The sequence below is a fragment of the Lineus longissimus genome, chromosome 15, assembly GCF_910592395.1.
Source record: "Lineus longissimus chromosome 15, tnLinLong1.2, whole genome shotgun sequence".
Taxonomy (NCBI): Eukaryota; Metazoa; Nemertea; class Pilidiophora; order Heteronemertea; family Lineidae; genus Lineus; species Lineus longissimus.
The window spans coordinates 12,601,871-12,614,428 of NC_088322.1; the positions used below are offsets into that span (position 1 = coordinate 12,601,871).

Consider the following 12,558-nt stretch of genomic DNA (forward strand, 5'->3'; position numbering starts at 1 on the left):
TAACAATATAAAACTATTTTAGCACATCCGGAAGTAGACAAATTACCCGTGTGTGCATACACCTCATACCAAGATTTAGTACATTTCGGGAATGGTCCAAATCGCAATGGCTCTAAATTTTGAACTGAAAGAAGTTTTTTAATTCATATTTAATACCAATTTTTGCCTCAAATAAGTAAAGATCGTAACATTTCTCTGAATCTAGATGAAGAAGACGTGCTTTAGTACTAACTGATTTGAGGAAAATGATGAAAAGAGCTTCCGTAAGTGAATTTACAGTGTTTGTTATGTGAATAATCAACATTATAGAGGGTGTACCAAAAAATAAGTGTCTGTTGTGTAGGGCCTTTGATGATTTAAATAAAACAGCAGTATCATCGTGTCATTTTCTATGTTCGGAACGAGTTTACAATCCCCGATCACATCCCAAAAAAAGGTCATTGGTTGACTAACCAAGCACCACTGTTCAATGGATTTATAGTTGAATGCGATCAAACTACGTCATTTCCGAGTTTAGCCCTATGTTCTTATGTGTTTAGTGTTATTGAATTCACTGCCTGTCGATGCTGACACTTGAAAGTTCAAAGTTAAAGTATCTATCATGATTATAATATCATTATAATCATACAATGTTATATAATTTTGCCCTTGCTTCACTTTTCAGTGTCCCAGTCATCCACATACCGTACTCATGATTTATTTGTTCACATAATTTCCCATACAGTGGCTTTCTATTTATCAGCCCACTACTCTAACACTTGGTATCACCTTCGAAATTCTTAAGATTTCTCAGCCAGGCAGGTACAACTATTCAAGCAAATAATACCCTGAATGCTCCTTTGTGTTCTCGTTGACATTAGAGTCTGCAATTCAATGCAGAATCTGAATACCCGCCAAATTCAGCTGTGGTGTGGGGAACCACCCGCCAGTCATATGATGCACTATCCACTCTCGGTGCAGGGTCTGTGATTTTTTCCTCCGAAAGTACTAACGGGGTATTATAAATGCCTCAAGATTGTTTGGATGTTTTTGTCTACAGGTAACACTGCTTTTCTATGACACACAAATTTTTGGTAGTTGTAAGTCTTCAAAAAAAGTTCAGTGTTTTCCCTGGCTTGAAAATCGAATTTTTTGGTGAGTATGTTATTGGTGATGAAATTTCTGAAAAACTCATATTTCACAAATCACGATTGTATGGACTAAATTGTTTGCTTATATCTGAGAGAATTATATTAAGATAATTTGTAAAATGACTCAGGGCAGTGAAAAATGTGATTCCTCTTTGGTTAATTTTTTAATGAGCCTCCTGGCTGCACCCTGCCTGTCAGGGAAAACACTGATTTATACTTGCTGGGTACCCAGCTATAGACATTGGTCTGGCCCTGTCATTGTGGATCATTGCATGTTAAAAGTTTCAGGAATAAATATTCATATAAAAAATAAACAGCATCCAGAAAGTAAGAAGGCCTATATATATATAACACACCTTTTAATGAAACCTGATTTAGTGTAAAAAAGACTTGAAAGAATTATTGGAAAGAATTGCTGAATCATCATTTACTACCTGTGGTGAAATTCTTATGATTTAATCCTCTTTTGAAAGCCAAAATGTTAAGAAAACAATTTGACTGATTGTGATTATGCCCAGGCCCATAGCTGGCCACTGCTTGGTTGTATGATCACAGTGCCGTCTATATTTGGTCAACCTTTTAACATTTTACTGAGACATGCAGGGGTAGCCCCAACAAATCACGTTGACATGTTATTGAGGTATTGTTTGAATTGAGCCAAACAGATATTAAGTTGATGTTGAAGTTTCAAGATGGTTATGCCAGTCAGAGTTCAAGTTCAAAAGGATATTCAAAAGTGTTGCCATCTAAAGTTTTCTAAACCTAAATCTATGCTAAGCGTGAGTTCTCTAATTTTGTCCGTCAAGCTGTCTGCCAAAAATCGCAAAATGACAATTTTAATCTATGGATACTATGAAAAACAGCTTCTTCTCAATCTCAGGTGTTCAAATCTCCAACATTACAGCAGGTCTATGATGATGTCATGCGGACATTTTCGCCAAGGATGGCCTACTCTTTCTACTATGTTTGTGAGAAATGGTTCTACTAATGGTTCAATGCCGACATATCAAAATTTTGTGTTGTCAAGTTCCGCACCACTGCGGTTTTATGCCCAGGTACGGCAATTTTAAATGACGCAAATGGATGGGAATATTGGCTGATGTCTGTGTCATGGTGTATTTTCAGCCTTCAACTTTCTTCACTCTGTGATTGTAGGTACCAAACACGAAAAAACGAACAGCAGCGCCCGCGTCCACAAGTCAACGGAAAACGTCAAAAGTCCAGAAATCAGCATCCAAAATTGTTAAGGCGCCACCTAGAGCTGATACCGCTTACTCTTTGTACTCCATTTCTTCCGATTCTGAAAGTGATGACGCCCAGAAATTGAACAAGGATTTGAATAAGTGTGCACAATTGCTGACAGATATGTTGGATAGGGAACCAGGAAAGGCGAAGAATGGTAACAAGAACTTCATGAACCAGTCTCGACATTATTCTTCATCTTACCGTACCGTATTACCTAGAACAAGCTTCTCAGTTCCCCAGCACCAATGTGCGGTGTTCTCCAAACCATTACAGAAAATGGAGGTGCACTATTAAAAATGTTTTTGCCCTTTTACCCCTCCTAAGACTTTCCCCCTCTTGAAAGTTGTTACGGTTTTTCACTAGCAGTAGCACCCCCTTCTTAAAATTGGACCCAATGATTATGTTTTCAATAAAACCTTTAAAAAAATAAAAAATGGTTTCAAAAAGATGACTGAATTTTATATTTACAAACTCCATGGCAATGTATGATAGAATATATCTTGCTCAAGTTTGATTGTCTATTCTTCAGCTTCTCGTCCAAAGAAGCCATCAAGATCCAAGTCTAAGTCCCGGACAGACAGACGGACAGAAGATAAACCAAACCATGGCTCGGTGGCCGTGCGATCACAACCAAAACAGACTAATCGCAATCCATTGACTCCAGCAGACAACAACATCCAAGAAGGTACGTAAATTTTTTTACAACTGCAAAACTTCTTTTCTGATTCCACAAAGCTGGTTTACAAACAACACATTTAGCATCAGCTGAACTCTGCCATTGGTAACATGACTTTCTCTCTCTTCTTGATTTGAATGTGGACTAGCGACTAAAGATTTTACTTGTGTTAATTTGATTTTCACGAGTAAATGTCCACCAGATTGCGATACACTGGATTATAGGCCTGAACGCCACAAGTCGGTCCAGAGCATAAAATAAAACTGCCAAGCCAACAAGCTCTTCATATAGACAGAAGGATGAGAAGAAACACTTGAAATTTATTCACCTCTAAACACTTTGTTTGCTCTTTCAGCCATTCCGTCGAGTAAAGGACAAGCTGATATGCTGTATGCCAGTTATGGCCAGCCATCAACTGCGTTTAACCACCGCCTATCGAGTTCCACTCCCGAGGCGAAGAACCAACAGCAGTACAATGCCGACCAAAACTGCCCTCCTCGGACGTTCATACATCCAAACTCGGCAGAAACAATCCGAAAAGAGAGGCTGAAGTACACTGTCCAAGGTCAAAATGGCTATCCGTCTCCGCACGTATCACCTAATGCAAATTACCAATACCAGGTGTCACCACAGGGCGGTGTTACGGCCAATGTTGTCACGTCACCAGTGTATCACGGATATGGTCCTACCTCGAATGCTTTGCATCCTGAGCCCCAGCCGCCGTTTCATATACCCGAGGATGCCCAAGGTCAAGGTCGGATGAGGCATCGCAGCAGTACATTTCCTGTCGATACTGAGACTTTCAAGAACTTAGCCGACAAACATTTCCAAACAACAAATGCAGCAAACGTTCCCCGACCAGCAAGTGTTGGCCCAACTGATGCCACCGGTTACCCAAATCAAGGTCTTAATCACGCCTTTATACCAAGAGACGATTATTACCTACAGACGAAAGGAGCATATCAAAGTCCTAACAAGCAGCTGGTCCAGTTTGAGTTTGAACAGCCAGTCCGAGACACTGAAGGTCAAGTCCCTGTGAGAAATGGTGAACCAGCCCAGAACTATCAAACTAATGATATGCCTGTGCGTGAGGCTCTAAGCGGGAATTTCCCTGCGAGCATATCTGCTCCATTCGTCTCAGTAAATGGAGTTTACACCTCCCCAAATATGGTAGCAGTCGATAATCAGCATTTTCAGAGTGCTCCTGGAAATTACCCATCCGCGCTGCCGCCTGCCAGTTTGATGGAAGGTCAGCACGACAACGACTTGTTGTTGCAAGATAGCAGCCAGGATGTGACGATGACAGATTTGCGTAGCGAGTCGACGTTTGTCCCACACGAGATAGTTCAGTCTGAGGAAGTTCTCGTTGATCAGCCAGGTGTTGGAGCAAGGCAGTTCAACCCGATGGAAGTGAGGAGTCGGTATGCGAGCATTCGATATTTGATTGGGGAGCTGAGAGCATTAGCTGGTGGTAAGTTTTCCTCCTTCATCACTTACTTTACGTGTACCTAACAACTTTAAGCATGTGACAGGGAAATAAATGCAGTGAGCTTTGCAAAAGAACAAAGACAGTGTTCAAAACATTTGACTGAAGACGGCCTCCAAGATATCCTTTTCTTCTTCATTGTCTTTCTGGACGTTCACTGTGATGAGCCCACTAGGATGACATGAGCCTAGAGGCTTCAAAAGCACCACAGTGTAGCCTACTTAACTTACACTGGTCACAGTTTATAACTCTACGGAAGTTTCAATCATTAATTATCATTTAAGATAATTACATGTAGCCAAGCTTTCTAAGATTTATTTGCTGCTGCTGATAAAGTTTTGCTTTGAAGTTAATGTGGTCAATAAAGTTTCATCAAAATCGATTAAAATGTTCCAAACAAGCAACTTGTTTTCTGAAACAGTCAAAAGATGAAAGCCAATGTTTCATTCAGATGCTTTGATCAGTCCAATGTTCATACTTGTTTGATTAAGAATATCTACCTGGTAGTTAGTTAAAATATTTCAGCTTGTAGGTAATTAGTCTATCCTCAAGACATGGCTTTGGCATTTGCAGTATGTTTGTAATTACTGTCCACGCTAATTAAGGTGGTATCTGTCCAAACAAACTTTGATGATTTTGAAAAAGTGGAAGTTTTAATCCAATGTCAAAATTAAAAGATATTATCCATAAGACTATTGAAAAGTAATTTATTTGTGTCAAATTGCAATGGAAACATCTCTACCTTCTCTGTGTGATGTCTGAGTTCTGTTATTGAATCGACATGGTATTAGTTCTTTTCCAAAATCCCTTTCCACTTTGCAATGACAAGGATGTTTTCAGACGAATTTTGAATTTGTTTCCTCCAACCATGCTGAGAGTTGGCTCCGAAAAATGTGTTGAAGGAGGTTCTATAAACCTTATTTGTCTAAATAAAGGACAAATTTGGTTTCCATTGTTTCTTCAAGAAACACCACAGTAAGAAAAGCAATTTAAAATCTTATCACTAATTCAGTTCCATTTCACTAATTACTCTCTTTAATAAACAGTGACGGTTCACTGCACTCAGTTGGACCACTCCATCTGTGGCCTCTGTATTCACAAGCCTCAAACAAGAACAAACCAATTAGCAGCCAATTAAGCTCCTTAATTGATTTAATTAATTAGTTTCCTTATTGAAAACTACTCAGGTATCACTGTATAAATACTAGTCTGCCTACCAAGTCTACATCAGTTGTGTCAGATCAATCAAGAGTTGACAACCAGAACCAAATTCACTCAATTTCCTTGGAGACATCAGTGCTAGCTATAAAGAGTTGTGATGTATTCTGGAGGACCAGTTGCAGTTCAGTCCAGCTGGGAGACACAGACAAGTTTATCTGAATCATTTTGTGAAAGTTCTTTTGATAAACGGGATCAGGTTATAATACACACTAAGACCATGAGGAATAAGAGAAATATTGTGCTCAAGAATACATCAGTTTGTAAGTTATATTTTGGCTAATTGAAAGATTTCTGTTAGTTCTTGTAAGTTTCAGGAAATATACTTGGGTGATCATTTTGGAGTCATGATATCGGTCAATCCCAATGTTTTTCTATATTTTTGATTGACAAAAATTAACATTTTAAATCTGGTATTCAAATTTTTCTTTTCTCTTCTTTCTTCAGGTGATGCAGAATTCAAACGAATCGTCTCTGAACTCGAGACATCAATCAACAGCGTATCCCCGGTGAAGGGCGCCATTAATCTGCAGGCGGAGATCGACCTTGCTCTCCAACCGCTGAGGAGTGAGAATTGTCAGCTGCGGAGACGTTTGCGGATCGTGAATACGCAGCTCAAGGAGAGAGAACGAAAGGAGAAGGAGAATATCAAGCCAGACAATAGCTTTGAATGTAAGTTTAAAATTTCTTTTTGTTTTGATGACTGTGATTTTGAGAGAAAATTTTGCAACTGAACAACTGAAATCAAGCCTTATTTTATGAAAACTAGCCTCGACTAGCAAATGTGTGAGTGGGACATCAAACTAATTACCGTCTATGTTGACTTATGTCCTTAATATGTCTGCGAATTTGTTTGTCATACATTTTCATTGCTGATCATTTTCTTCCAGTCGCACATCTCCATGCCAAGTATTCCTCCCTCCAACAAAAGTTTAATGAAGAGCGCGAGAAGAACAGTGGGCTGCAGAACAAGATCTACCAGCTAGAGGGCGATGTGGAAGCTGTCAAGACAGATAGACAGAAGATGATGTTGACACTCAGCGAGAAGGTATGTCCTCATTTGACTAACTTCAAGTTTATATTCTCATTTTAGAATGATGCGTGCGTCAAGCGGGAAGTATTTCCCTAGACGAAAAACCGACATTTGTTTCATTTTAAACCTGCATAATTAGTTTTGAGTTTCTGCCCATAGTGATTTTTTAAACTTGCAAAAAATACACAAGCCAGCAAATAAACTTCTGAATTGAGCTGGAGATTACTTGGGAGTTTACAGCACACCAGTATGTAAACATAACTGGGTTTGCTCAGTTTAAAAAAGACCTTTCATTTTAGAAGCAGGTTCGAATCGAGTTCTAAAAAATCATATCTTCTTTTCAGGACACCGATCAGATGAAGACACGTCACGACTGGCTTCAAGAGACAACCAAACTCAAGAAAGACCTCGACTCCTGTAATAAGAAGATCGACGACTTGAAAATCAAACTGGAAGCATCGGAGCGAGAACGTCATATCAATTCGACATCTCTCCAACAGAGGGACGTGGAGGTGAACAGGATGACCGACCTATTACAGTAAGTTGAATTTATGTTGGTGTCTTGCTTTTTAAACTTGTTCTCACATCATTTCGTTTAGCCAGTACACAAGCAACATTTCTCAAAGCCGTTCAGTCGTATCCCTTCAAAAATAAGAGTTATCAGAAACCTCAATTCGAAGTTCAAAACCGCTTTAAAATCTTGGCTTTTCCAAACAAAACATCAAATAGGAGATGTTTTATTGCGTAACAAAACCTTTATCATGTTATACTGTATTGTATTTTGACTCTTTCCAGTGAATACAAGTTGCGTTACGACCCGTCACGCCCCCAGACTCCATTCTCCAATCGCAGCAGCCCTGCAGGTCAGGGGACCAGCCGGTTGACTCGCCAAGCCCTGGAAGAATTCAACAAAACAAACCAACCCGCGGAAAAGGTCGGCTCACCTCTAGCCGATATGGAGGTCCGAGAAACATATTCCCGAAGATCACCCAAAGTTAACGCGGAACAAAACATCGAAAGGACAAGTCCATTCCGTCCAACGCGATTCGATGCAAGGCCAAGTCCGCAGGGATTTGAAGGTAGTGTTGAGGAAAAACGTAGCCCTAACCAGGTTGTCCAAAACGACGTGCACACCAAATCAAAAACTGTGAGCTTCATGAAACAGTTAGATGATCAGTCAAGTGTCGTTTCATCTGTTTCTGAGAAAGTTTCCCGAAGATCTACTACGCCACCTTTTGTTGCGATATCCAGGACTACGGAGACAACAACTTGTACGCCATTGACCCAGGAACCGACCACACCACGATCAGACACTTCAGCTTATTCACGTTACAGTGTTACGGATTATTTCAACAAATATCCACAAGGACAGTTCAGGCAGTATACGACTGGGTCGTACCACATGGAATCAACGCGGCAACAATCCGATTTGGATACTACAGTCTTATCATCGGTGACGTCGAGTTTTGACGACGGAAAATCCATCGGCTCGGAATCAACAATAACGTCCTCTTCAGTTTCGTCAATAAATTCACAAGATGATCGCACATTCCGTGAAGGACTTGCTAACCTTGATGCTAATATTGCCCGCTTACAGAGCGCTTTGAAGAAGACGTCTGTGCGGTAATCGGTCAGGTGGACCATGCACTAAATCAGTTAAAACCCATTTTTGCTGGCCTGTTGATGAACTCATTTATTTTCGCAAATGCCATTTTTAATGGGGCAAGGGTTCAAAATAATGATATGATCCTGGGAAAGCTAACCGTGAGGATTTTTTCTGGAGGATGAAATCTCATGATTTCTTTGCTGTGTCTGTGGGTCAATGTTGAACACTGACTGGGTCAGATTTGATGAATGCACTGTACATAAAATATGGCACATCTTTGAAATGGACGAAAGGCTGGCCCTTCTTGTGCTAGATAATTTGAAATTATATGATTTTATGATTGTTGTTTATTTGGAATAATTATTTTATTGATAGTATTATAGTGGTGAAGGTATGCAAGTACCTTTCTGATAATGCTGGGCAGCTGAATGAATAAACCTCCAGCAAATGTACACAATATAGGCTATGATATCGAAAGATGCGATGATAGCTTAGCATGGCTAGTTGTTACATCATGGACAGTGCTCACATTTTGCCAAAAACAATAATGCTCTTTTGGACTAGGCATCTGTGCGTCCTGAAATATGGAATGTAATGCTCTACCAGGTGCTGCCCTCGTGTGTATAATGATGTGTACATTGGAATGATTCGCAGGTTTGCCCTTCAAGAAGAAACATTTTATTCAATCTTACGTAACATTAAATTGGTACTCAACTATTTTATGGTATCGCTATTTGTGCAAAGTGAATCACGTTTGTTATCATGATAAAAGTGTCGCGTAGTTTTAGGTGTATGATTTTGAAGGAAATATAAAATTTGTGATTAAAATTGATTTGTTGTTTCTTTCTACTGGTGTGCTGGGATTATCTTCTGGGCATGCTTGCCTGCTAAGTCCTTCTCCAAGGAGTTCATGTATTACATAACCAGGATGGGATGCCACTACCATTGGGTACAAATTGGGTTGATTGGCCAAGTCACTCTGTCTTCAGGCCTGGAGAGGAGTGCATCTTATGCTAAGGTCCACTAAGATGGGTTTTTTTTGTGTCTCAGGCGGAGGTACCAGGTACAGGACACGTGATGGGCCTCATTTGAAAGATGAAGGAAAGCATGGTACATGGTGATCCTTCCAAGAGTTCACTCATGTCCTTCTGATTATGGACCTGACACTCACCTACTTGCCACTGATCTCCAAGAGGTTTTGCAAGAGTTTTTCCATGTCAGCTTGAAGATGAGCACTTGGGGCTGCTCCTTGTCACAAAAACGATCACAACCATAGCCGTTGCTGGCTGGATGTCCAAACCAAACCCTGTTATCATTTGAGTATTTCCGTAAATGCCATATGTCGACTTACCGCACTCTGAACCATTGGAGTTATAATCGGTCTGTTACCTCCCGGAGTCCGGGTCGGCGGAGTGTATCCAAGGCTTGAGAGTCAAGATGACTTACCGCGGCAGTTAATATCAATCCTAAGCTCTCCTGAAAGAGTAAAGGATAGATACACGGCTAAACGGCATGTCAATGCCATCCACAGAGTCAAGATTTATGCCTTGATTTATAGCTTATATTTCGTAGATGAGGGCCGAGGAGTAAAACAGCCTGAATATCTGGATCGTTGCTACGGTGCTCACGAACTTGAGTTGCCATGCATCATGCGTTTGCGTCACCATTATCTTCACCACTATCGAGCTACATTGCGGGTTAAGATCGTAACTCTGTGGACAGTCCCGACGGACATGTAGGACCACGAGACCGGCGGGACCACGTGTCAGCGGCGATTTTTGCTCCAGAACATTTGGGGCACTATAGTTGACATTTGTACAGGGACTTTCAGCCAATCAGATTTCGACAAATACATGACGTGAGACGACTTAGAAACTTTAGAGCAGTTGGTAGAGCGCTCGTCAGAAATGGCAGAATACGATGTTCGATTCAAAGGTCGCGAGTTCGAATCCGGTTATGGACAGCATTTTTCTTTTTCTTTTTTCTTAATATTTTATTTTTATAACGCGTTTGTTTTCCCTTGTTATTTAGATTTTAGATACTTGAGTTATGCTGCCTGCAACATACCTACAGAAGGACAATAACAATAGCCCATCTCCAAGATCCAAGGGATAGTCCTTCAGATATCATATTGAATAATGAATATACAATGAGACTTGTCTCATGTGAATGGTCTTCCTCCAGTATGAATATGTTTCTCTGCAATGAGACTTGTCTTTCGATACTGCCTTATATGTACGGTCTTACTCCAGTATATTTTGATACTGTATGCTTCGAATTTGAGTAACAAGCAGAAAACAATACAAGCAAAGATTTTCAGGATTTGTATGATTTATTGCAACAGTGAACACACCAGAAATATACTACATTGCTAATACATATATTTCATCACCAGGAATAGCATCAGGCATGTCACAAGAAAGAACAGCTGGAGATTTGAGAACAGCGTTATTTGAAGCATCACTTTACAGAAATATCTATTAATGGCAAGTTCTACTGAAAGGTTTCATGATGAAACGCCGATGACGACACAGATTTATCGGATTCTGATTGGCTGAGAACCTGTGTACAAATTTACACTGTACTGCCCGAAATTTTCTGCTTTTACACCAGAGTCTTTCCCCCGACGTATCCCCTGAAGTATCGGCGATCTGTGACCTGATCATCCTGATAATGTTGATGTGATTGTGATGTGACTGGGCACTGCCACCTCGTCATTCTGAAGACTGGCACTCATCATTCTCGCTTTCACACCTCATGGGCCGAGGGGTCAGTCACCTCTGAAATCATGAGACAGATCAAGTTAATGGTCAAATTCAGGAACACATGTAAAGATCAAGATTTCCTTCCAATAAATTTTCAGCAAGACTAGCCTTTCACTTGGACAATCGCAACGTGAATTAAGGCTATAGACCTGCCACCTAAGTTTTCCTGGCAATATGGTCCATCAGAATAGCACCAGGTAGCATACTAGCACTATGGCAAACTTCCATCTCCAATCACATAACGACTGCAATGCTTCCTAACATGATAAATGAGGTTTATGGGTAGGTGGCGCTTGAGCAATCATGACGGACGGACATGAGGGTGAGGAGGACGGTAAAGAGATCACTCAGAGATAACCTAACTCCAGATCTGAAAGACTTCACAAAAAAGACCACCCTTAAGCCACAAATTCCCTTCCAAGCAGGCAAAGATAAATCATAGGCAAGGAGAAGGAGGCCCGGGGTTGGATATACTGAAACCAAGGAAGGGACTGAATATGGCATCTTTCTTCTCAACATGCATTGTACTTTTTCAGCTGGGTGGCCAAGATTGTATGTCCTTGTGAGATGATTACCATGGTACAACCAAATCTGTTGTCCATTAGAATGTACCAAGTACCATCGATATTGTCTCTATTGCTTTCTTCGAAACCAGGTCGAGACAGAAGCTCTACCAATGACAGTGCTCCCTGCTGTCATCCCTGTTTCACATAGACTTCGAGTATCGCATGTGCCTGGGACGGTAGAGAGACTCTTCGGACTCCTGAAGAGCTCCCGGTACGCTTTAAGACGGACGGAACTGAAAGACTTTCATATGGTCCTACATAGGCCTATACCTACCCAAGAGACACACAGCGTACCTCATGTACTTGGGGGAGCATCAGGACTCTTCTGACTTTGGTAGGGCTCTGGGCTCCCTTGAAGACAGGCCCAATTACCCCACTTGCTTACTCAAGTAGTTTACTTGGAGTAGCTCATGCACTGACAGGGTTGGCGCGCCCGTTCGCATTTTCGCCACTTGCGAATGCTGCACATGAGTGACGAATGTAAAACAATGTCTGGCTAAAGATTTGGCGAATTCAATTTGAATAATTGCCATGATTTGGCGAGAGAGTAATAGTGTTGTGCGAAAATTGGTCAAAGTCTATCAAAAAGATCCAACCTCCACACCAAATGCACTAAGGAACGATCGTTAGTCAGTCAAACTTTGTCATATTTGCGGGCGGTCGCGCTATCACCCGTGGTTGCTATCGTCTGCATTGTAGTTCTACCGTTCCCGCTATTGATTTTAGTAGCGCTGCTGGTCGCCTTACGCATACATGATCGGCTAGTTTCCCGCTTGCTTCGTTGCCATTGAGTCCACGGTCACGGGTTCCTCGAATCGTTCGTTGATTTGCTA

The 12,558-nt window shown here is 40.9% G+C and overlaps 1 protein-coding gene across 1 annotated transcript; it reads left to right on the plus strand.

The window, feature by feature from the left end:
- The first annotated feature begins 139 nt into the window (after positions 1-139).
- Positions 140-9,194, plus strand: LOC135499587 (uncharacterized). Its single transcript, XM_064790446.1, has 8 exons — positions 140-263; positions 2,286-2,529; positions 2,905-3,060; positions 3,407-4,522; positions 6,203-6,427; positions 6,646-6,803; positions 7,133-7,326; positions 7,584-9,194. The coding sequence occupies exons 1-8, from the start codon at positions 246-248 to the stop codon at positions 8,413-8,415; spliced, it is 2,943 nt and encodes a 980-aa protein (XP_064646516.1). The 5' UTR covers positions 140-245; the 3' UTR covers positions 8,416-9,194.
- Positions 9,195-12,558: the final 3,364 nt, after the last annotated feature.

Excerpts from the sequence above, each read along its gene's own strand:
- LOC135499587 (XM_064790446.1), top strand. Across the intron at positions 4,523-6,202 it reads GCTGAGAGCATTAGCTGGTG|GTGATGCAGAATTCAAACGA; the intron begins GTAAGTTTTCCT and ends TTCTTTCTTCAG. Across the intron at positions 6,804-7,132 it reads TGTTGACACTCAGCGAGAAG|GACACCGATCAGATGAAGAC; the intron begins GTATGTCCTCAT and ends TCTTCTTTTCAG.